At 40.2% G+C, this 26,187-nt stretch overlaps 1 protein-coding gene across 4 annotated transcripts; it reads left to right on the plus strand.

Moving 5' to 3' along the window:
* Nucleotides 1-1,244: 1,244 nt before the first annotated feature.
* Nucleotides 1,245-26,163, plus strand: LOC308086994 (proline-serine-threonine phosphatase-interacting protein 1-like). Of its 4 annotated transcripts, none has more exons than XR_013933272.1 (16): nucleotides 1,245-1,444; nucleotides 3,042-3,142; nucleotides 4,481-4,555; nucleotides 5,334-5,368; nucleotides 5,541-5,647; nucleotides 6,020-6,082; nucleotides 8,314-8,406; nucleotides 10,035-10,080; nucleotides 11,193-11,272; nucleotides 12,623-12,721; nucleotides 18,738-18,834; nucleotides 21,256-21,349; nucleotides 21,915-22,027; nucleotides 22,672-22,790; nucleotides 23,660-23,882; nucleotides 24,346-26,163. XR_013933272.1 is itself a non-coding variant. In XM_080430634.1 (15 exons), exons 1-15 carry the CDS (start codon nucleotides 1,434-1,436, stop codon nucleotides 23,795-23,797), a joined length of 1,290 nt encoding a protein of 429 aa, XP_080286760.1. In that variant the 5' UTR covers nucleotides 1,245-1,433; the 3' UTR covers nucleotides 23,798-23,982. The 4 variants fall into 4 exon arrangements, 2 of the variants coding, with proteins under 2 accessions (XP_080286760.1, XP_080286759.1); XR_013933273.1 differs by having other exon boundaries at nucleotides 23,660-23,848; XM_080430634.1 differs by lacking the exon at nucleotides 24,346-26,163 and having other exon boundaries at nucleotides 3,023-3,142; nucleotides 23,660-23,982.
* Nucleotides 26,164-26,187: the final 24 nt, after the last annotated feature.

Raw genomic sequence — 26,187 nt, forward strand, 5'->3', positions numbered from 1 at the left:
TAGTTGTCTCAGAGAGTTGATACACTTTGCAGTTGGAGGCAGCACCTGCTAGCTACTTCTGTAGGTGTTTATCATCACCGCTTTTTTAGGTTTTTAATAAATAAACGTTCAATAGTTGTGTTGTATCTTTTCACCGTGGTGCAGCAGCTTGTTGCAATGTAAACACACTGATTAGACGGGCGGAAGTAGACAACAGCTTTGACCCAACGGGTCTGTGGGGCTCTGCCATTGATGGATATTAATAATATTAAACTTTAAATAGCCTGCGATGACAAAACCATACTGGAATAAACCAGTTTTAAGAAAACAAAAACTAAAAACATTTTAGTCTAATTAAAAGTATTAAATTATAATAAAAAAATGATCTGCTATTTATAATTGAAAATGTGTTAACATGGGGACGCCAGGTAGCTGAAAGTAAAAGCGGTTAAAGTATTTCCTTGCAAGATTATCCACAAGATGGCGGTGTATTCCTAAGTAAGTAGGCCTAAGCAAGCCATATCTATTTATTATTCTCATTATTATTATTTATTATGAGTACATTGACCTGTACATTTGTCCAGACCACTTTTATAATAGACAATATTTATTTTGTTCTCATTCACCTTTCAAATAATAACAGTGGTGCATGGACAAAGTACTCAAGTATTGCCTTGCATTGATGCATTGTGTGTGTTGCATGTGAGCAGTGGTGGAAAAAGTACTCAAATGTTTTACTTAAGTATCAATACGGCAATGTAGAAGTACTCTGTTACAAGTAAAAGTCCGGAATACAAAAGTATTGGCATCTAAATGTGCTTAAAGTACCAAAAGTAAAAGTACTAAAATGTTTGAAATAGCAGATCTACAAGCTCACAACGTGTCGCGATGCGATACGTTGTGAGCTTGTCGTCTATTTTCAAATAGCCTAGGTATAAAATATGGGCTAAAGTGGTTAATGTATGTTTTATAATATCATAATTTATATCTGAAAAGTAACTAAAGTTGTCAAATAATTGTAGTGGAGTAAAAGTACAATATTTGCCTCTGAGATGTAGTGGAGTAGAAGTAAAAGAACTGAAAATTAGAAATACTTCAGTAAATACCTCAAAATTGTGCTTAAGTACAGTACTTGAGTACATGTACTTAGTTACTTTACACCACTGCATGTGAGTGACATCACATCACCACCACAGGGTTGACATGTTCTTCCTTATTCAACATGAGTCAGTTCAAGCACTGCCGGACAAACCCACCCACTGCCTTCAGCTGTAGTCACTGCATGGATTAGTTCACCCATTCAACTAACTGGTTTGATCTAGGGCTTACATGTAAGGAGCAGCCATTTAGATGCAAAATAATTGTGTTGTTGGGCTTAAAACAGCACTGAGGGGGAACTAACTGAAGTGTACAGGAAGTAAGAACAATCAGAATGACACGGTTGTTGTTCAAAGATGCTTTTTGGGTAAGTGTGGTCTGGTCTGTTCTGCTGCTGAACTTGTTTGTTCTTGCTAGTAATGGATGATGGCAGAAGTTGCACTTAAATGCCTTTAAAATTTGTACTTGCTAGTGTTTATGATAAACCTAATCAAAGTTTATACAGCAGTATAATATATTATTTGAATGGATTATCTGAAATTCTTGAAAAGCAGTTGCTATAGTTCGTACAATCAATGTGTTATTTTCAGTGAAAAAAAGGGGGGGACTTTAAGCCTATATACTTCATTGTATGACAAATCGTAAGTCTATCTACAAGCTCCCAGTGTGTCTCAATGTGACACATTATTTATATCTGCATTTTTGTCATGTCATACATGCAGCATTTTTTTATAGGGATGCCAGCAGTTAATATGGTTCATAGGGTAATAACACATTTTTAATACAACTGTTAAATTGTGATATTATATCAAACACACGCTCTATATTTCCCAAAATGAAATGTGTGTATTTAATTCAGAGTGACCAGATGCAGGGATAAAACATATCCCAACCAGCCAAAATAAATGTATGTACAAAAGCAGAGGCATCAATCCCCCCCAGAAAATCCAACCCAACCCTGTGCTAACCTGTCTGTCATCTGCACACATTATAGAGCAGTGGTTTCAATGGGGTTCGGGGACTCCCAGGGGTCCTTGATGGGGTTCCAGGAGGTCCCCAGAAAAATGTGTTAAAATAGCACCAAAATCAGTTTAACCACTCTAACCCTATTGGCTATTTTCCAACAGACTCTTGAATAAAATGTGAAAAACATATTTTGAAACATTTGAACTACAGCAATTTGGGAGTGCCTGGCACAAAGTATTTTCAGATGGGGGTCTGCGACCAAATACATATTAATTTGGAGGTCCTTAACATGAAAAAGCTTGAGGACAACTGTTATAGAAAACACAGCCCATACCAAAAGAAAAAAAAGTAAAGGAAATGTTGCCATACTGTATCATACACCCCACAAGCTTATCTTAGTGCTAGTTCTGCATTTTTACTGCTGTCTCAGGCTGTACAGTAGCATGTTACTTGTGAGGAGTTTGAGTCAAACGCATGTTGTAACACACTGGTGCTCAACGCCGAGTCCGAGGACCACCGGCGGTCCAAATAGACCCTTACGGGTCTATAACTGAGTCACAGACTGCACTGAGGATTTTACAGTGTAGATTAGATTGGGGTTCCAGTCTTAGTTTAATTTCAGAGACCCCAGTTTGATATGTATTATAGGCCATGGACCCCAATCTACACTGTAAAGACTGTAGCGTTAATTTAACTCTCAGGGTTACAGACATTCTGCCTAATGAGCACTTTTACTTTTGCTACTTTAAGTACATTTTGATGCCAACACCTTTGTTCTTTTACTCAAGTACATTTTCAAAAATGGACTTCTACTTGTAACAGAGTATATCTGCATTGCAGTATTGACACTTTTACTTAAGTACAAAAATGTGAGTACTTTTTCCACCACTGCCCGGACCCGACGTTGAGAACCTAGTGTTGTAACAGAATGGAAGCTGTTGTGCAATGCTGTCAGTTAGAAATAAATGTCACTATACAGTTTCCTCTCCTTCGTACAGGGGACAGACTTCACCAGTCACCCTGGATACAACGCTATCATACAGAGGCTACGAGACGGCAGGCGGATGTGCAAAGACGTGGAGGAACTGTTCAAGATGAGGTAGCTTCTATACACACATGTATAGGCCCGTGGTTTCTCAAAGAGGGGTCCAGGGACCCCCAGGGGTCCTTGAGGGGGCTCCAGAAGGTCCCCAGCAAAATGTGTTAATATCTGTAACATCACAATCAGTTTAACCACTTTATACTGACTCTATACTTAGGCTAGATTTTTTTTTAATTGCAGATGAACTTGTAGATCTGCTGTTTTTGAAATGTCTTGAAATGTGAAAAATGTGGAATAATTTAGAATTAATTATGTGAAACTAAACATCAAAGCAGGTACAGCTAATTGGCAAGCAACTACCATACCAGTCCCAGAGTGAAATCAAAGAAGGCAGTTTGAATTGAAGGTCATTCCGAGCCCAACGGTCCAAAATAAATAGACTTCTTTTGCCAGCCAGCCACAGTACGTAGAGGGGGCACAACGTAGCGCAGCCAGGTGTTTGATCTGAGGTTGAAGTGAATTATTGATCAAAACAAACTTTGAGCAAACCTAAGAGAGGAGGTTTCCAAGGATGGCTTTTAAATGAAGAGGTACCGTACCAATGATGTAAAGAGAGCATACAAAGTACAATGATCTGTTGGATCCTGAACGCAAGTTAGAGAGCGGATACAATTTAACCATCGCAGTGGGGCAAGCACATTTATGAACATTGTCACCATAGTCCAGCTGAGATTGAAAAAAACAGGCCTAAGAACAATTAACTGCCTGAGCTGGAGGGGGAAAAGAAATGCCTCAAAGAAACTAGGATACCAGGTAAACAATGAACCTAGCATCTGTCAAAATGACAACATTAATTAACATTAAGTGGTCAAGAGGGAAAGTGCTGGGGGTGAGGCAGCCGATTGGGAGTGAGTCTGCAGTTCTGATTGCAATGGGGAGTTTATTCCACAGTTTGGAAGCCAGGAGGGAGAAGAGTCTAGGACCCGTGGAGCGTTTTTCAGGGTGTTTTAGGGATGGGAGGGACAGCCTTAGCTGATATTAGTGAACGGGAAGGGTTAAAGTAGGGTTGCAATGAAAAAAATGATAATACTGAAGGACTTCCAATTCGTTAGAAAAGAATATCAGTCACCAGATTCAGGGACGTGTTTTCAATGAGTCTAAACATGGTTAACATGGAGTTTGAAGTTGAATGGGCTTATCTAGGAGGGGGCCGTGTCTGATGACATGACTGACAATTGACTGTCAGTGGGTCACACAAAAGCCTGAGTAGACATGAAAAGGACCCCAGAAGTGTTTTAAAGTGAAACTCCCCTTTAAGGACGTACTGTACCTGAAATGAGGTTGTGAGCCTCTAAGAGAGCTTCATAATTCTCTCCATAATGTCCACTACTACAGGGCTCTAGCAGAGGAGAAGTATGGAAGGGAACTGGTGACTATTGCTCACAAAGCCGGAGGAAACACAGAGATCAGGTAAACGTATTACTAGTCATCATTACACATGAACGCAAAATTAATATGTTAGTTTTGGATACCGGATACCGCTTCATCTTGGCAGCTGACTCGACTGAAGCAGTGTGTCAATGAGTCACGTGTGTGTGTGTGTGTGTGCGTGCGTGCGTGCCTCAGTGACCCCTATCTATATATGGCATGTCACCATTTGATGCCAGTTTCCTGTGTGTGTGTGTGTGTGTGTATGTGTGTGTGTGTGTGTGTGTGTGTGTGTGTGTGTGTGTGTGTGTGTGTGTGTGTGTGTGTGTGTGTGTGTGTGTGTGGGTGGGGGTGTGTGTGTGTGTGTGTGTGTGCAGGGCCGCAGGAAGGGTAGTGCGAGCGGTGTGGCCGCACAGGGCCCCGCACTTAGTGAACAGAATCACATTTATTAAGAGTTATAAAAAGAAATAACCGCAAATAACCACCAAAAACTCGGAAATATCCGCCCAAAACCGCAAAAAAATCGTCTTAATTTATACTTTCTACATATTTCTAAATGAGTGAAAATAGCTCACTAATAGCTAAATACGCTTCATGATGCTTTGTGAGTTTGTAGATCTGCTGTTGTTTAAGGTATTTTTGAAAGAAATAGATATATATTATCGTCACAATATGATATCACTATTATCACAATATCGATATTGGGGTATTTCGTAAAAATATCATGATTTGATTTTGTCCATATTGCACGGTCCCACTCTAAAAGTTATATTTTCTGTTTTATCATCTGTGATGATGATTCTGTAATATATATTTTCAGCACGTTGAAGGCGTCATTTGATCAGCTCAAAGCACGTAAGTACTTCTGGTCAACAGGAATGCACCTTATTAGAGTTATTAACTGTACCTTGTACTCATCTATTAGATTTATTAACTGTACCTTACACTCATATTAGTGTTATTAACTTACCTTACTTACACTCATCTATTAGAGTTATTAACTTACATGCACTCATTGCTGCCACAGACATTGAGAACGTTGGGAACAGTCACATCCATCTGTCTGGAATGTTGAGAGAGGAGGTGAAGAAGATGGAGATATTCAGAGAGAAGCAGAAGGAGCAGAGAAAACAGGTAGTTGTTTACATTTATATCTGTATCTGCAGGAGACCCACATGAATCTTAGCGCCCCTAATCTGTGGACGAAGATTCAACGAAAAATAGCAGCTCTACAAGCTCAAAACGCATGTCATTGCGACGCATTGTTAGCTTGTAGATACTAGCGGACCTGGTAGAGACCCATGGGGACCCTGATCAAATAAGTGGTTAAAAAAGCCTGAATTGTTAAATTGGAATAACTGAGATTCATGTCACGAGATTCCATTGAGAAATTCTATTGAAGGTGTAGATACCGGGCAATGAATGTCCTCTGGTTTCTCTCTGCCGAATGTTAGATGTCAAATTGTGCTATATTAATATTAATCTGTGATGTTTCTCTTGACATAGTTTGAGGCGATTATGGAGAAGGTCCAGAAAATGAAGGTGTCTCTGTTCAAGAAGACCATGGAGGTAGGATATTTAAAACTATAAGCACCTTTAAAACCACCTAAGTGTTTGATATTAAGACAGAAAAAAGGCACAAACTGAGCTGTTACTGAACACACAGCAAACACACCCAGAGAATAACAAAAATGCACATGCACGCACGCACGCACGCACGCACGCACGCACGCACGCACGCACGCACGCACGCGCACGCACACACACACACACACACACACACACACACACACACGGTGTGGGCAGCAGGAGGGAAGGAAGTATAGCGTACAATACAGGAACATGATTCGTTGTGACGTGCGAAACATGCTCAGAAACACACAAAAACTGTCTCACTCACATCTGTCTTGCTTTCACTTTGTCTTGATCGCGCGCTCTCCCCCTCACTCTCTCTTGCTTTTAAGCCTGGTTTATACCTCGTGATATGGCAGGGTTGAGTGCTGAGAATAGCAGATCTACAGTAGATCAGCGACACGTTGTGCAGGGGTGTAGTGGAGGGCGGAGCGCAAGGGAGCAACACTCCCTCCTTTCTAAAAATAGGATTTGGGTTTTGTTCAATTGATTTAGTTTGTTTTCATGTTATTGGGTCTTCGGTTAGGGTTAGGGTTAGCCAGACGTATTATAGTTATCGTATCTGTATGATAATTCTACCCTCTGTACGATCAATAATCCCAAAACATGCCCAAATGTTCAATAATTTCGCCATATCACAAAAAGGTCCCTGGCTAATGGTCCGGGATCTGATTTGGATTTTCACAATACGGATTGAAAAAGATAAATCTGATCCTAGATCTGTACATTAAAAACGCTGGTCGCATCTTTTCAGTCCAGTTCAAGGCTTTTATATGAGTATAAGGTCCAGGAAGTTGCCTGCTACTGTATAGGCGTTTTTCTCAAGTAGGGGTGTCAAACATGTTTGTTACATTACTAAGTACACTATTTTTGTCAAATGTAATGCTTACACTTTTGGCTGTGCACATATTTTTCTTTCAAATACGAAAATTTTAAGCCTCTGGCACAATAATTTAACTTTATTAAATGATTATTGCCAGACCCAGGGGGTCGGGCCTACATGAGGCTTTGTCGGTTCCCCTCTCCAAACGTTTTCGTCCATACATGGGCATATTCTGTCCTCTTTTTGATTGGCCAAGCTTAGCGTGACGTAGTGCTCTGATCTTTCAACCACTAGGGGTGTGGCAGTACCAGGTCTCCTGGTTCCCTTATTTAGAACCATCTGGCAACATCTGGTCTTGTCGATAAATTGTGATGTCACCTTCACAATCAAATCAACAACTAATCAAACCTACGGCATATGCGTCCACTCTGACTCAATCAGAGAACCCACTCATGTAGCAGTGGTTCTCAAAGTGGGGTTCAGGGACCCCCAAGGGTCCTTGGGGGGGTTCCTGTGGGTCCCTGGGTAAATTATTGATTTCAGAAAAAACTGAGGGTGGCAAACAAAAAAAAATAAAGTGTCCACTTAAAGGGATACTTCACTTTCGGGCCGGGGACACATTTAAAAAAATTATTAAAAATAAATGAAAAAAGTTATGGAAAATTCATGGCCCCCTCACACATTAGTAGGACACTCTAATGCGTGAGGGGGCCATGAATTTTCCATAACTTTTTTCATTTATTTTTAATATTTTTTTTAAATGTGTCGGCGGCCCGGAAGTGAAGTATCCCTTTAATTGTCATATTCTGTTTGTTTGTTTGGTAATTTAATGTCCTACTCCGTCATACAAAAGTAGCCAAAATAGTAGATTATTTTTTAAGTGAAAGTGGTAAAGTGTGTCTGACTGTGGGTTTTTATAAACATTGAAAACTGTTAACAAGAGACTAAATTAAAAAAATGTTTTACTCCCCGAGAGAGACGGGTAGTGACACGCAACAAAGGTCGTCGGGATCGGGACTCGAACCCGCGACACACTGTCAGGCTGTAATGAGCCTAGGTGCCTGGACCGCTACACCAGCTATCCGGGCCATGTCACATTCCTAAGCCAATAATTTGATGACCGGCGGAGTCTCCGGTAGGACACTCAATTGACTCAATTGAATCTACTACTGAGTCTCCTACTGACCGATGACCCGGTCATCAAATTATTGGCTTAGGAAGGCGGGGAAAAAAACAAAAACATGAATAAATCAGTCAGTCATGTTTTCTATTTGCTGTGTAAGAAGATGGATGAGCATAGATGTGTTGACGTTGTGTAACTCTTGCTTTGTGTTTGTTGTTGCAGTGTAAGAAGACGTATGAGCATCGATGTAGGGATGCTGACGACGCAGAGCAGGCCGCTGAGAGGAATAACGCTACACCTAAACACTCAGAAAGGGTACAGTAGAACAATGTACCAACTCAAGTGTCACCTTTATTGTCACATCACAGGCTTAGTGTAAAGAAGTGGGTGAATTAGTGGGTGAATTCGTTTTTGCGTAAGCTCCATAATTTTTTCCCTATTTTTTCTCTTGTTAGGAAGGGAGACAAAGAAAAAGGGGGGAGGCAGGGAGAGGGAGACCAGAGAGAAAAAAAAATCAAACATTAAAGAAGCATGTCAAAAGAACATGAAAAGATATCTACATACTGTATATACAGTACACAGTATAAGACCAGCAGATACAGTATGTAGGCTACTGTACATGAGGTTAAACATACAGTAAGGTGCCAAATCGGTAATAGAGCGTGCCAAACATTTTGGTAGCGGCGGATATCTTTGAGGGGTATAAACCAGGTTGACTTAACATTGCCCCCCCCCCCCCCCCCCCGTGGTGACGACGCGTTGGCACGCTCTATACATCGATATGTCCACAAGCAGCATGTATTTGCATGAGATTAGACATGAGGTGCAAAAAACACACTCGCACACACACACACACACACACACACACCCACACCCCCCCCCCCCACACACACACACACACACACACACCCACACACACCCAATGTAAAAAAAGAAATAATAATAATCACATGGTAAAGTCCGCACAGAGGAACTGAAAACCTCAACTGTTAGTGCCCGTTTCCCCGACCAGTTTGCAGAAAATTACTGACGTTCCCCAGACAACATTATTTTTACAGCCCGGCGTCGTATGGGTCAGGCACAGAGAGGGTAGAAGAAGGTATATACCTTTATTAATCCTGTGGCTCAGAAATATAGGGATTAGGGGTTAAGTGTCTTGCTCCGTGACACTTCAACACGCATGCTGTTGTACTGTAGGCTTATGGTAGTGTATCTGTGAACCACTTAAGGTTATATTTGTACCAATAATTCCTGATTATATTTTATACTTCACTGTGCTGTGGTGTCGAAAACAAGCAATCTACAACCTTGTATATTGGCTAGTGTTTTTTTTTTTTTTTACATTTATTTGATGTATACTTACATTATTTCCCACCCTTTTCCGATGCATACATTTATTCTTTATTTGTATTCATTTGTTCATTTAGGATTTTTTAAAACATGTTTAACATGGAGGTGACCACTCGACCTGTATCCCTTTCAGTGCTGTAGCAGCACAGTAGATCTGTCTTTACTTGACTTACTCAGCAACACGTCATGCTGAAAGCCTTTCATCAAAAAAATGAGAACTGAGCTGAACTTAACTAACTACATCACATTTTGATTCACTAACTGAGTGTCACTTCCTTTCTTGTGTGTGTGTGTGTGTGTGTGTGTGTGTGTGTGTGTGTGTGTGTGTGTGTGCGTGTGCGTGTGCGTGTGTGTGTGTGTGCGTGTGCACACGTGTGCATATGTACTTACTATATTTGTGCAGTGGGCCAAATTTATAGTAGAATTTGAAAGCGATATACATTGGGACAATTTTCCGACACATTTGAACATCTGCTATTTTCGACTTTAGGGTTGTAGTTAAAAACGGCTTTCATAAAATCGGCGTCCTAAAATGTTGATGTCCTCACAAGTTTAGTAGTAATACAATGTGTTTTGTATTTTTTTCCCCCCAGATTCATCACAGAGCCAAACAGTGCAGACAGAATGCAAATGATGCAGGTGTGTGATTCTATTTATTCATTTTTGTAAAAAGTTTTATAAGTGAATAATGAATATTTGTACAGTATTTAAACACATTTGTTTGGCTTACATTTAGGCTACATATTTTAGCAGTCCCATGTAGAGAACACTGATAGCAAAAGTTCTGCACTCATGTAGCTATAGTACTCCATAGAATTAACCACTTAAACCCTATAGTTGACTGGAGTCCCGCAGGGGTCTATACTAGGCCCCCTCCTGTTTTCGATCTAAACTATATATCTTCATCAAAAAGAGTGGATCTACACGTTGCGACGTGTTGTGAGCTTGTAGATCGGCTATTTTTGCCGAATGTTCGCCCCCAGAATAGGAAGGCTGTAGCCTCGTTCCCAGCCTCACTCATCTGCGAAGAGAAGAGCCTGGTCACGACCTAATGCAGAGAGTGTCTATAGGCGCAGAATTTCGTCGTGGTTACTACGTCGTACGTAGTAACCACTCTTTCGACCAATCATAACACTCGTTTCATTCACGGAGAATGTAAACAGATTTGTAAAGCGTCAACGTAATTTCCTTGGGCGGTACTTCCGGTACTTCCATTTAGACACTCAACCGGCTAGGTCTTGCCCAGCGTGGGAAGGCTGTGGGTTCAGATGGTTAACTTATACAGTATCACCTCTTTTAGATACTCTTCAACTTGTGTTGCTTTGACTCTGAGTCAAAAACAGAGATGGAAGAGACGATGATGTCATTACAGGAAAAGCACTGCTGAACACGCTGCACCACAAAAATGGCACGTTTTCAACCAGACATCTCCAGCTGAAGCGAGCGACACTTTGTTCGACACGGATCGACAGGGTTGCGTGATGAAGCTTCTTTAAAACACTTTTGGTTTCATTTTAACATGTACACAGGCTTTTGTTTGCACCCGAGACAGTTTTTAAGTTGCTTGATTCAATATTTCGATATTTGCTATTCATTTGACCAGACACCCCCCCACCCCCCCACAAGCCCATTGAACTTCAAACTCCATTTTAATCATATTAGACTCATGGAAAACCTTTAAATCGCAGGCCTATTGTACTTCAGGGCCTGTTGACTGTAGTCGCATGACCTAAAGTTCCATTGTTTCACAGAGAAGCTGTGCGTGGACAGCTTCAGTGAGCTAGAGGATGCTCGTCAGGACTGGGAACAGACACACAGAAGCACGTGTGAGGTAGGGTACTGTTACTGTACATGAAAACATGACGCTGCTGTCGGGTGGAAACCTTGTATGTCCCAATACTTTTTTTTTCTTCTCGCAGAATCTTTCTTGAGAGATTATGTATGTCCAAATCCGTTACTTTTCAGGAAGATTTGGAAAGAAATGGGTTCCAATGGATCCAATTTAGTCACAGGCCCTTGTTAATACTTTTCATTGGTTCAATATTTATAAACAGACACACTTAACCACTTTCACTTTTCACTTTCAAACTTTACATTATATGAAATGCCAAGAATCTATTGTTTCCACCTTTTACGTGACACTGTTTGACCAAAATGTAAAAGTTTAAATATGGAGATACAAGGTTTCTGCCCAACAGCAACGATGTCTTGTTTCTCAGCAACCCAGAACAAGGGGCTCTGCAAACCACACGACCACACACACCACATCCCCTTTATCTGAACACTATGACTCCTCTGAACAGCTTCTTCCATCTTGTTTTTGAAAAAGCGTAGTTTTACAGTAGTTTAGGTTTTATTATTCTTACTGTGCAGTCACGCCCTCCGTTTCCATTGAAATGCATTGGCAGAATCCGCCGCATTGACAGAATAAAAGTTTAGGTGTGACTGCATGCACCCTTAATGTTAGTTACTGTATTGTACTGTAAAGTACTGTATTGACAGTTAAAAAATGGCACAGGTAAGAAATTACGAGGCTTGTTGTGTATGGACTATTGAGTACATAAAAGGACATGTTCTCTATAATATTAGTTAGTTTTAGTTTGTTTTGTAAACACACACTACAGTATAAGTTACTTATAGTTTTTTGTAAAGCCTCGTTTTTTTTTTTTTGTTAAATGTCCACTATATGTACCATATGACCATAGATACTGTAGTATTTGCAAACACTTTACAAATAGTGATGTGTCTCTGTTAACCCAATACGAGTAGCTAATGCATCATTCTTTATCGATTTTCAGTATTAATGGAGGGAAAATAATCTATTCTTAGAAAACACCAAGATACACACAAACACACACGTTCATGCATGCAGAGGACATCATGAATGCCATTTTTACCATATTCCTAACCCCATCCTGAATCTTTTCCTAATTGAAAGCCTAACTACCCAATTGAGTTTTAACCATGAAACAACCATTTCCAAGAAAATTTTAGACATTATCTATTTCTCAAATTCTACTATACTTGTGTGGACATTTGGTCCTCACAAGTATACTTTAAGTACACACTATACATGCATGCACTTGGATGCTGATGTCTGCACCACTGCCCATGCATGTACAGTATGCGTCATGCATGTTGTAAGCGTCATGCATGTTGTAGTCATCTTGCATGTTTTCAGGTGTTCCAACAACTGGAGGGAACCCGCATCAGCACCCTGAGGTGTGCCCTGTGGGACCACTGCAACCTGTTCTCCATGCAGTGTGTGACAGATGATGAGGTAAGAACACAAATGTTGTATGTCTATCCAATCCAAGCCTGAAATAAGTAGTTTTTTCTTTGATTAATGGGGGGAAAGGACTGTACAGTAGTAGTGGGTTCGTCACAAACAAATGGCTATTTTTACCTTTAACTAGCCGATCTACATCGACACGTTGTGAGCTTGTAGATTGGCTATTTGAACTATTTAAAAATGTTTTTCAAAAGTGTGAAATGTTTTTAAAAGATATAGGGTAGGGCCCTTTTTAAGGCAAGATAAAAAAAATAAAGGAAAAAAAAATTGAAGTCTGCACACTGACTTTGCAAAAACTCCCAGTCAAGCTTTTATTATAGATAACGTTTCGACAGTCTTCTTCAGAAGGCAAGGTCGGGTGTTAAGTAATCTTATTGTATTGTCTTTATACTGTGTTATATTGTTACCCGTTTTGTTACAACAGTATAGTGCTACTTATCTGTTCTCTATCCTTACCTGCAGCTTTGTTTCATCTCTATTCGCTGCTATGACAACTGAATTTCCCTCTAGATTAAGGTCTATCCATCTACCGTCCTTGTATCAGACACTTAAGCCAAAATAAAATGTGCCCCAAACGAAAACATGTGCATTAACATTACTAAAGCAATAAGCTCCAAGAAGCTGTGGTTTACAGTGATGTTAGAACATGGACTGGATTCCTCCATTCAATGAGTTGGTTTCATAAACAAACCACTTCAGAGTTCCAATTCACCCCATGATCTAATAAAAAAATATATATATCAAGACATATTACAAATAAATTACTAAACACACAATTACCACGGTGGAACAGGAAGGCCAACAAATGGAATTCAACCCACAAACTGAACAACACAAGCCATGTGATTTATAAGACATATTTTAATATCTTAAAGATAAATTACGTTCACCACAAAATAAAACCATGTCATCAATAATATATCAAGCATGTCATCATAATTTCAAAATAACCAGACACACAAATCCCTTCTAGAGCCCCTAATGAATACCAGAGCAATTTCTTTTTTGTGATTAACATTACAAGCATCCATACAATGCTTCTAATTAATACACATTTACGTTAAGTTTGTTCACATTTGAGTCGTTGTTCGGCAGAACCAGTTGCACTGTTGAAGTCTTCACAGTTGCACTGAATATCTAATAGCCCAATACATTGCACATACATCAATATCCCGACCAGATCAATAGATTTAATAGGCTGTTATTGCACCGGTTATCAAACCTTTTCATTTACCCCAGTTTTGTTATCCATTTGGCCACACTTCAGACCCTGATCAGTGCACAAATGGAACCAAATGAACCATAAGGGTCCATTTGGTTCCTAACTATCAATAATTTAGCCTTTAACCTCGACCCCACTTTGATAACCATTGTTTTATTGGACGCTAGACATTTTAACTGTTGTTTTCCAGCGTGACAGAGATCTTTCCTGGTAACACCTTCAGTGAAGAGATACCTGTATCACTATCGTCGCCATTAAGAATGCATGGAAAGACTTTCTCGGTGAATGTGTGCGTGAAGGTGTGTAGGTGTGTGTTAGAATCAAGATCAGAGAAGGACAGTTTTCCTCTGTCCCAGTCCAGCTGGACTCTGATCCTCTGGGGTTTCTGCTTCACTGGGAGTGTGACAGGCGCTGATGAGTCGCCGTTTGCTTCATATTCACCATAATAGCACTCCATCTCCCAGCAACGATCCTTAATAATGTCCCCATTCCTCTTGCAAGAGTCTGCTAACACACCCAGGGCCCAGTGTCTGTTGTGTCCAACCTCAACATCCCAGCTGTGAGAGCCCGAGTTAAAGCCCTCAGAACCCAGGACATAGACACACCGGCTAAACCTCTCAGGGTTGTCAGGAAGTTGCCGTTGCTCTACCCATCTCACACTGGTTAGATCCTCATTCAGGACATGTTCTGTACAGGCAGTGTTGGGGTCCAGGATAACGGGAGTGTAGGACACAATCTCCTTCATCTTGTTCCAGACTCTGAAGGCTAGGTTGCCTAGATGTTTGGTCTCGTCTATCAGCGATCCTGAGAATGGCTGTGGGACCTGCATGGTCAGCTGGACTCTTTCCATGGTGGCCTTGCAGTCCTGCAGGAACGAGACGTGGTAGTCGGCTCCGAGCTGGTCCTCGGCGTCTCGAATTGTATTCATGAGGATCACCATCTCTCTGGTCAGGCCCTCGATCCGCTTCTTTATCTTCCGACTCTTATGCGACGCTTCCTCCCTCAGAGTGGCGATCCTGGCATCCTCTTCATGTTGTAGGAACTGGTGAAGTTTCTTAAACCGTTTCTTAATCTGTGTCTCCGTGTTTTGGGCCTGAACCTTCATGTGATTTTCCGTTTGTTTATCATTTTCTTTAACTTTAAGAAAAACATCCAGTTTCTCCTTTAACGGCTTCAGTGATTTCTGGATTTCCTGTTTCAATGAGGCACTTTGCAGGCGTTTCTCTTCCGTAAGGTTTTCACACAGGTTCTTCAACACCAAGTTGATAGGAGGTTGGTCCCTGGAGGATCTTCTTTGGCAAACAGGGCATTCTTTTGTTGGTCTGCCCGTCCACCATTCCTGCAGACAGCCTTTGCAGAAGCTGTGGCCGCACGACAGCACAACGGGATGTTTAAAGACCTCACAGCACACGGTACAGGTCAGCTCCTCTTCCTGACGAAGCAATAGGGAAGTCATTTTGTCTGACAGTTTCACTGGAATGATCACAGGCTGTCACAGCAGGACTACTGGAAGAGGAACAGAAATATTTATTTGAATACTGTAGCACTTTTCAACAAGGTTTCATGGCATTTGTGCAAGTAAAATAAAACACAGAAATTAGAACGGTGTGCTCCACGGAGCACATATCTCCGCCAGGCCGGGTGGCCTACCCAAGGCTGTGTAAGTTGTGTGTTGCACCTGTCAGAACAACAAAATCATGTTTCATTTGTGGAGCGCCCTGTGTCTACGTGAAATCACTTTTGACTCTGCATTGTGTAGAGGCCCCTCAATGCGTTATTGAAATTTGGGTTGATCGGAAGATGCAATCATGATTTGACATTTCCTTAAAAATAGGCCCACCCTGAAAACATTGGAAGACGATGTATATGGAAAAACATGTCATCACATGATTCCAAAGATAATGTGTAGGGATTTGTGTGAGTTTGACAAAATATGTATAGTAGGAGGAGTATCAACAAGTGTTTAATAAAATGCAAAATGGCAGACTTCTAGTCAGGCAGAGTTGTGTCATGACAAGGAATGTAGTGAAAAATCAAACATTTTGATTGTCTTACAGATCAAGACTTATAGGCCCAGACATAAAGTGGCCTGGTTTAGCGCCACCATGAGGGGGATTACAAAAGGTGGGGTGGAGTTAGCCGCAAGCCAGTGGCGGAACAACTCAAAGCCGGGCCGGGAGGCACAGCACAGTGATCAGGCCCCCCCTGCGCGCGCGTGCGCGGGTGCACATCCCGAGCGTGCACGCAAAGTTTTGCGGGTTTTCGGCAGATTCGGTCACTTTTTGGGGGGCTTTTTGTCACTTTATTTCGGTTTTAGGGTTAGGGTAGGGTTAGGTTAGGGTTATGTTGTTTAATTCTTATTTTTGCCTGATTTTACCGATTTATTATCTGACGGCCCGGGCCCTCCTGGGTCGCGGGCCCGGAGGCGGCCGCCTCCCTGGCCTCCCCGGACGCTCCGCCACTGCCGCAAGCAACTCTTGCGGATAGTTTCAATATCTGGCATCTAGAGTTGCAATACCAACCCTTAACAGCCCATACAGCCAAACAGAAAAGTCTGATCTGATTGTATTAAACAACGTTAAACTGACCAAACATTGCAGCTGTATGAAAGGCTTGGATTATCCTCTTCATATCTGCCAAGTTTTTGTTTCATAAAAATCCACCATAAACATGTTATGAGCTACTTTCTGTCAATAAATTCCATGCAGGTGATTATTGGAGTTTTGGAAGCGCTCGTTTTCAATAGGGCAACGTCCTGCTGCATTATGTGCAATTTCAAAACAGGTGGTACACAGGACCGTTGAGTGATTTCCAACCTCGAACACTATGAAAATGATCACCTGCATTAAAACAGAAAGTAGCTCATAACATGTCTATGGTGGATTTTTATGAAACAAACTTTGCAGATACTGGATAATGCAAGCTTTACGTACAGCTGCAATGTTGGCGAGTTTAACATCATTTTATACAATCATATCTGACTTTTCTGTTTGGCTGTAAGGGCCGTCAAGGGTCTGTATTGCAACTCTAGATGCCAGATATTAAAAATAGCATCTAAGAGTTGCTTGCAGCTAGGGTGAAGTAACTTCCTTTACTGGCAGCGTGCACACAAGTTTGACACCTATTGGTCTAGTGGTCACACACGGACAAAAACGATCTCCGTCCCAGGCCGTTCAGGCCTGGTGGAGATGAAGTGAAATAAAACAATGCAAATACAGTACACCAAAAGCTATTATAAAATAAGCAAGAAAGGACTGGAATTGTACATAGACTATATGTGCGCCAAGCTAGTGACTTATAATAAAGCTAGCTAGCTAACCTTAAGTCCTCGGCAGGTTGTTCCAGTGTCTTGGGGCATAATATTATGTCTATAATTATATATATAATATATATATATAAGCCTGGTCACCCTCCTAGGGAATAACCAGTACAGATTTAGAGCTACTTTTTATAATGCAGTCAGACCACACACATTTCTAGACAAATTTCAGAAGTAATCTCCATAAACCAAAAGTAGAACTGAATGAAAAACCAATTGAACCGGCTCCTCCATGTAGAGGGCTTAAGTTAAAGTTTATTTTTAACGAGCATGTTGATCAACAGCCACATCACATGCCAGTGTGAACACAGCATTTAACTTCTTACCACTTAAGATTCCAAACAATACAAGTTTGATTTATGTATATTTATTTTATGTTATGAAAATGTTTCTCTTCCAAATCAAACAGGACAACACAAATGCATGTATCGAAAAGACATGCATTTGTTCAACATGTCAGTTCTCAGAAGTTCAACATTTTATTGTCCATTACTCACATAAGGTCAGATGGCAGCACAAGCAACATGCACAGGCTACAGAATGATCTGACAAAAGTAGAAACAGACAGGTATATATAGACAGGAAAACCAACTAGACACAGGTGAACTCAAAGGACAATCAGCACAGGGTAGTATGGGGCAAACAGAACACAGGTGATTAAAATGAACAATCAAAGGGTGGAGCGATAAGACAAGTAACAGCTACAAGGGAAGACAGGAAACACAAGAACACACTTCAAAACAATGAAATACACATCATTATTTTCACTTATTATATTATTTATTACATTAATTCATTAATCTTTTAAGATGAACTCATTCAAACATACCTTGTGTATAATCACAGAGTTGCACAACTTATTAGTACCGCTAAATGTCACATTACTATGTGACTTCATCATATACAAAATACAGACAGATAGAAAAGCAGTATCTATAGAGGCAGCCCACAGTCCATATTGTTTATTCAAATGTAGGGAAATAATGTGTTGTCCTCCAATGATGATCTCAATGGGGAAAGATTAAGCTTCAGGCAATACATTACAGAAATACAATGAACATGTGGAAATGTGATAAAGACATCTGGTAGTTTGGACAGAAATTATGTCTTACAAGGAAGTACTGTAGTATATAGGTTTTTGGTAGTTATTCTGTTTCTGTTTTTGTAAAATATCAGTTGCTTCCGTTTTTTGTTTACTGTCTGTTCCTCAAACCCATTCTTGCTTCAAAAAGACTGAGAATGGTCATCACAACTGTACTGTACTGTACTGTACTGTACTGTACTGTACTGTACTGTACTGTACTGTACTGTACTGTACTGTACTGTACTGTACTGTACTGTACTGTACTGTACTGTACTTCCAATGTTGGAGTGCAGAATGAGAAAACACTGTGAAAATACAATCCACCACAAACTGCTCCCATATGTCTTGAAGTGGATTATCTCCTTTCTTTTGTCATCAGCTTTACGAGGAGGTGAGGAAGATTCTGGAAAAGTGTGACATCGACACAGACAACAACTGTTTCATTGAGTTGAAAACTACAGGTTCCAGTCTACCTGGTAATTCATCAGTTAACTTAGTAGAACTTACTTCCAGTTCTGATATGATATTCATGGGGGTCACATGTACCATTAGGATCACCTACAAGAACAAGCCATTACTCATATACAATTATATTAGAGATAATTACAAATATACTATATATTAGAGATCAATGTTACTCTTCCCAGTAAAAGGGGAATTCTGGGCAGAGTCCACCTGGATGAATTTAAAAGACATTGCTTTGTTAGTTTTGATGTTAGCTTTGGGTGAAGACTTAAAGGGATATTTCACTTTCAAAAAAACTTTTGGTCATTTTATCATCTACTCAGGCCTTTGTGAGCCCCCCAGACAGTTTTTAAGTTGCTCGATTCAGTATGTATACATTTGATATTCATTTTTATCAGACACGCCCCCTTCCTATACAAACCCATTGTAACTTCAAACTCCATTTTAACCATGTTAGATTCGTCGAAAACACCCGTCCTTGGTTCTGGTGACTCACCCTGCCCTCCTAATGCGTGAGGGGGCCGTGTTTTTCCTATCATTTTTTTTATTATTATGTTTTTTTATTGTATTTTATTTTTTTCATTTTCCAAAAAAAATATTAAAAATAAATGAAAAAAGTAATTGGAAAAAACACGGCCCCCTCGCGTATTAGGGGGGCGGTATGAGTCACCAGAACCAGGGACGGTGTTTTTGATGAATCTAACAGGTTAAAATGGAGTTTGAAGTTACAATGGGTTTGTATAGGAAGGGGGCGTGTCTGATAAAATGAATATCAAATGTTTAAATACTGAATCGAGCAACTTAAAAACTGTCTGGGGGACTGATAAAAGCCTGAGTGGACGATAAAATGACCAAAAGTTTTTTTGAAAGTGAAATATCCCTTAAACTTCCTTGTTTTGCATTGCTTACTCAAATACACAATTTGACTCATTTGACAGTAAGTTCTGAATATTTCAAATAGCCAGAATGTGATCCACAAAATGTATTTACAAGCCATTTTGACTATTGTAGCACATGAGATAGATACTGTGTGCAATGTCCCAACCGATCTCTTTTTTTCCCCATCAACTTTTGATCTTAAGTTAAAATGTTCTCCCCAATTTAGTCTTTATGCCATTTACCCCCATGTGTTCGTGGCTGCCTACACCCTCCCTGAGACCAAACAAGGACTATAATAGTCCTTGTTTGGTCTCAGGGAGGGTGTAGGCAGCCACGTCTCCTCTGATGCACATGGAGTCACCAGCCACTTCTACTCACCTGGCAAAGGAGTATCACCGGGAGAGCGAAGGAACATGCTGTCACTATAGAGCCAAATAACGAGAACTGAACGAATGATAACTGGCTGCCTGCCAAAGTAAAGTGCCGGGTATATAGTGTACCAGTGATTATCAACCTTTTTCATTTCAAAGACACCCAGTTTGATATGCGTAGACCACAGACCCCCATTTGATTGTTATAGGCCCTATCTGTGACCCCAATCCACACTTTAACTTCATCAGTATCTCTGTAACTCTGAGATGTAACTCTGAGAGTGCATATATGGAACCATAACTATAGTTATGGTTCCATATGTCCCCGACCCCACGTTGAGACCAGTAGTGTAGTACACCACCTTACCAGCCACTTCAGAAGACAGGCAGGAGACTCTGGTTTCAATTCTCCGCAGTCCTTCCAGCTTAGCCAGGGCATTTCAACTTACACAAATTGCGAATACAAGAACGTTCGCCCCAAAACACGCTCGCCCCGGGTCAAATCCGGCAACCTCGGCCCGGTCGCCTCCAGGTATTCCTAAACGTAACCTCAGTAAAACTATGCCTAAACCTAACCGTATTCCTAAACGTAACCTCAGTAAAACTATGCCTAAACCTAACCTTATTCCTAAACATAACCTCAGTAAAACTATAACTACCTAACCTTATTCCTAAACGTAACCTCAGTAAAACTATGCCTAAACCTAACCTTATTCCTAAACGTAACCTCAGTAAAACTATGCCTTATTACCCTAAACGTATTCCTAACCTTAACCTCAGCAAAACAAATACAAGAACCTGTCGGCTACCTTCTTCTGTCGGTAGCCGACAGAAGAAGGTGTTCTTCTTCTGGTACCTACAGGACTTCTACAGGTGCCTGTTTAGCAGGGAGCGGACCTGGGGGGAATAGCGTGTTCCTCCACATGTGTTACGTCCTTCAGGTGAAACTCTTCACTGTCAGGTGAAAAGAAGCAGCTGGTGACTCCATAAGTATCAGAGGAGACACGGTTGTCTACAATACACCCTCCACAGACAAACCAGTAGGCTATAGGAGCTGCCGTTGACAGGACGGGAATTGGCATGGGATGAAATGAAAAAAAAATCATAAAAAAGGAAAGGAATTCTCTCTCCTTCTCACATAAACCGTAGTATTTAAGAACTAATGTTCTCTCCTGCTCACAGATCCCATAGTATTTAAAAACTACTACCAAGGGGAATCATCTGCAGACAGAAATGGAAGCGCTCACTCCATTGGGGGAGGAGGTGTCATGAAGAGGTCAGAAAACACTACCCACAGCACCATCTAGTGGCATCATATAGTTATGAAAAGAGATACAGGCCAACACTTTATAGTCTGATGGAGTGTTTGTTCGGTAACAGGGGTGTCTCTGTCTCTCCATCTCTTTGTCTTTAGTAAACAGAAAATGCATTTTCAGGCTGGGATACAAATGTTATCCAATCAGGACTCAGAGACAACTCATATAGGATACACCTTAAACAAGGGAAATTGGAAGTGATGAAACAGACAAAATTGGAACTGGAACACTACTGATTGGATCAAATTGGCAACCCATCAAATTGGCAACCCAGCTGAATATGTTTTCTGTTTACTAAAGAGCTGGAGAGACGGGGAGACCCTAGCCTGGTATCCAGCCTGCTTCGCTACGTTCGGCGGACTTTTTTTTCTCTCTTCGCTTGCGATACCAGGCTAGGGAGACCCCTGTTACTGAACAAACACTCTATAGCAATTATTACTATTATAATAGAGCTTCAATGTTTGTACGAAACACCGTTGTTGTTTTTGTGTTGTTTTTTAACACTTTCTTGCCACGGATGCACAGGTTCTCTCTACTACTACAAGGAAGCTGTGGAGGTTCAACCGTCGATGTCAATGACATTTCTTCATATTCACCGTCAACAGTAACACAATCACAGCCAACGTTTACTGGTCAATGTAAGTGTTACTTCATATTGATTATTTTGTCACCACAGTATAATTATGGATCTGAATATGTTTTCAAATATCAACTTATATTACTATATTGGGTTTTTATTGTTATAACTTAATATCTGCTCTCCAGATTCATGTGTCAGTAGCATTAACAATAATAATAATAATAATAATAATTATTATTATTATTATTATTATTATTATTGTATATTAGTGTATATTAACCACTTAAGACGAATTTCTAAAATAGCGAAAAAATAGTTGTCGCCCACAATGACATTCCCAAAATAGATATGCCAGCCCAGAGTTAATGTTTTGATTCATTGATTCATTGATTGAATACTTTATTAGAAATGTAAAACCCAAGACATTAAGGCTAAAAGGATAACACAAAAAAGTCCTGGAGACTTTATAACATAAAAAATAACACAATAATACCTCTCATCAACAAATACAAAGTTTGTACAAAGTAGAAAAAGGAAAAACAACGGCAGTGAATGACACCTCCTTACGTTGGGAATTTACTTGTACCTCCCCTTGTGGTGCGCTTACATTATATAAAATGTATAATTTTGACTTACAGCTGTAAAATTGTCTTATAACATATAATAATTGCAATTATTTTTCTCTATCACTGCTGAGCTCAGTGGAGAATGCAGGTGGAGGATATGCAAACATAAGTGAATTCCAGCAAACAGCCACAGGGGGCACAATTTTACCTGATGAGGACAACAGCTATGTGGTTCTTTATGACTATTTTGCACAGGTAATAACACTGTTATAACTGATACATGATGCTTAAAGGAGCACTTCACCCATTTCTAACCTTATCTTCATTATTGGTCCTCTAATGCTCATTATAAGATGGCACAATTTGATTTCTGTCTACTCACTCTGCGTCTCATTTATGGGCTGTGGACAGTTAAGAAACATGCCTACCAGTGACATCACCGATGACGTTACTGGTAGGCAGGTTTCTGACCACGTTGCCATTGCCATGATGGGAAGTCCTGGCGTCACACCCACTACCCCTGGGTCATGGCATAATTTTTTTTTTGGAATTCCCATAGGCAAATCTTAGATCGCATCATATAAGAACTGTGTTACAAAAAAAAAAAAACACACAGCGGAGATATTGTCAGGTATGTGACTGTATGTGTCGTTCATGATATTGAGTTACATTTGATAACATCTGTTCCCCTATGGGAATTCCAATACAAAAAAACTACGGCATGACCCAGGGGGATAGCGCCCTCTAGCGGCAGTGATGACAGACTTCGGTGCTCTAGAGGACACTAACTGCTAAGTCTTTGCAAAAAAAAATGAAATTCGTTTTTAAGTCTTACCCGTGGTTCAAACCTGGGTTTTCTAGGTGCTTGGGGGAACAAGCATCTACCGCTCGTCCTAGATGGAAGTTCCCGCATTAAGTTATATGGAGATATTTTACATGTTTGCCTCTCATTGACATGTTTTCTTTCACGGTCTGCTTTTTTTTCACACTTCTTTTCGTTTCTTCTTTATGAAAGTAACAAAAGCGACAAAACCACATTTCACCCACTTTTCTTTTATTTTTACACCTGCAGACTGTGATGTGACAATAAAGTTGATTCTTTGTTTACCTTCCTTGTGCACTAGCACCCAGAGGAGCTGTCCGTGATGGTGGGAGAGCTGGTGGTGGTCCTGGAGCAGGGAGATGATGGCTGGTGGACGGTGGACAGGGACGGACAGACTGGACTGGTGCCCGGATCATACCTGGGCAAACATGCTGTCTGAACCAATGATCCTACCTGGGAAAACATGCTGTCTGAACCAATGATCCTATAGGTCAAACATGCTATCTGAACCAATGATCCTATAGGTCAAACATTCTATCTGAACCAATGATCCTATAGGCCCTATCCTATGGCCGCCACTGCTATGCCCTATAGTATAGGGCATAGCAGTGGCGGCCATTTTCTGGTTCCACTTCAAAATAGTCAATGCATTTTTCCCATTGACATTTCCAAAAATATTTATATCAATTCATTCAAGCCTAGAATCAAGCCATCCAGGTTCCTGGTGAATCATGACCATCAAACATTTTTTTCTGTGATTTTTTTAAATTTTATTTGATATACTATATTTAATAAATACCCTTTGTTTTGCCGTTTTCAAAAAAGTTTTTTCACAGAATCAAAAATGTTATGGTCATGATTCACCAGGATCCGGGATGGCTTAAAACAATTATATGATATAAATATTTTTGGAAATGTCAATGGGAAAAATGCATTGACTATTTTGAAGTGGAACCATAAAATGTCCGCCACTGCTATGCCCTATAGGTCAAACATGCTGTCTGAACCAATGATCCTACCTGGGCAAACATGCTGTCTGAACCAACCTGTTTTCAATTTCAACAACTCCCAGTTTGATATGCATTAGACCAGTGGTTCTCAAACCTTTCCCACGACAAGAACCTGGCTGTGGACCCCGATTTTGGTGAACAATAGAGCACCGAAGTCTGACGTAATTTACGCATCCTACCTGGGTCGTGTTTCTTTTCCCTCTTATGGATATGAAGCATCAACTGACAGTGAGAAAACGCTTATGTTACTTCCGCCGAATTAGTATTTTTTTTCGACAGAAACTGTATCAATTATGAGCGACTGACCATCATAAACGATACAGAGCCACCACCTCCCTGACAATATCGCAGAGACAGTATTTTTGGACCACAATTCTTATATGAGACGATTCTAAGATGACCCAATGTTATTCTCCATAGAGAAATGACTTCCACGACCCAGGGGACGATGAACAAGTGAAGTCAGGACTTCTGTACTCTATCTATAGAAACACCAATCAAAATCCATCCCAATGTACAGGACGTTAGGTTCAACACGTCATCAGTGTGAATGCTCACATATTACACATCATTTTCATTATTGAGCAACAGCTCATCAAACTAACCGTTTTCATCAATTATAAAAGATAATCGATAATTTTATAAAATAATCTATTAGAAATCAATCCCTATTTTGGGCCTGTCATTATAGTGAAAAGTTCACCTATATAAGGTCACCTACAAGCACACAAAGCGTCACAATGTGACGCTTTGTGTGCTTGTAGATTTTGTGTAGATCTGCTAGTGGTTGATCGATCTGTTGATATACATTTGAAAACATATGTATTAAAAAACTGGGCTTCTCGAATATTCGATTAATATAACAAGTAATCGCTAGAATAATCACAAAGAAAATCATCTTATTTGCAGCCGTAATCTTTAGTCATGCTTTGTGCGGTGTGGCCCTTTACTCCCATTTTTGTTTCAACGCTGGCAACACCAGAACAGCCCAGAATTCAAACTAGACTTTAACCAATGACCGTTGAATATCAAATTAATATAATCACCCATTAGTGTTTCTAATGCGAGTGTGCACTGACACAAGATATGTGACACTTACTTTTAAATATAGATTCAATCATTAACTGTAAAGGCTTTCCCGAAATAGACTGCCGGACACTGTGACTCATGTGGCAATGAGTCACAGCATAGCATGAGCATGTCACCCCGTGTTACTCTGCTCACATTCTCACAGCATACATTGAATTATGATGGATAGAGCATTGGTTCTCCAATATTTTCATGTCAAGGACCCTCAAATTAATATGGGCTGGTGAACTGATTTTGATGCTATAATAACTTATTTTGCTGGGGACCCTCTGGAACCCCCTCGAGGACCCCCGGACCCCACTTTGAGAACCACTGGGATAGAATATCGAACATTTCCTGCTTTATCATGGAACTCTGTCCGTCTGTCTGCACAGCAATATTTTTGCAATTTTTGAAAGTGTTTGCCACAGTATTACTGTAGTTGCATGCCCACAATTGGGACGCCATGTTTGAAGTGGTTAGTGCAAATGAACTTTGTGTAATTTATACTATACTGTATCAAGTGTTATATATCATTATATATACTGTATATATATTCATATCATTATATATATTAATATATATTAATATTTTAAAACGTTTTTTTTCTGTGTAGTTGTAATTATGATAAATGTTTGACCACCAAAACTATTCTGAAGTTTAACATTTAAGGTAAAATTGTTACATTGTTAAGCAATAAATAAACAATATTATTTTATATGATTCATTCTGTGCTGGAGCATTGTACTTC

Source organism: Gymnoscopelus braueri (genome assembly GCF_963280865.1).
Source record: "Gymnoscopelus braueri genome assembly, chromosome: 1".
Classification (NCBI taxonomy): domain Eukaryota; kingdom Metazoa; phylum Chordata; class Actinopteri; order Myctophiformes; family Myctophidae; genus Gymnoscopelus; species Gymnoscopelus braueri.

Bases quoted from the DNA above. Each gene is read 5' to 3' on its own strand.
- LOC308086994 (XM_080430633.1), top strand. From the start codon at position 1,412: ATGACACGGTTGTTGTTCAAAGATGCTTTTTGG. The intron at 3,143-4,480 runs GTAGCTTCTATA...CCACTACTACAG, and splicing joins GAGGAACTGTTCAAGATGAG to GGCTCTAGCAGAGGAGAAGT. The intron at 22,028-22,671 runs GTAAGTGTTACT...TGCTGAGCTCAG, and splicing joins GCCAACGTTTACTGGTCAAT to TGGAGAATGCAGGTGGAGGA.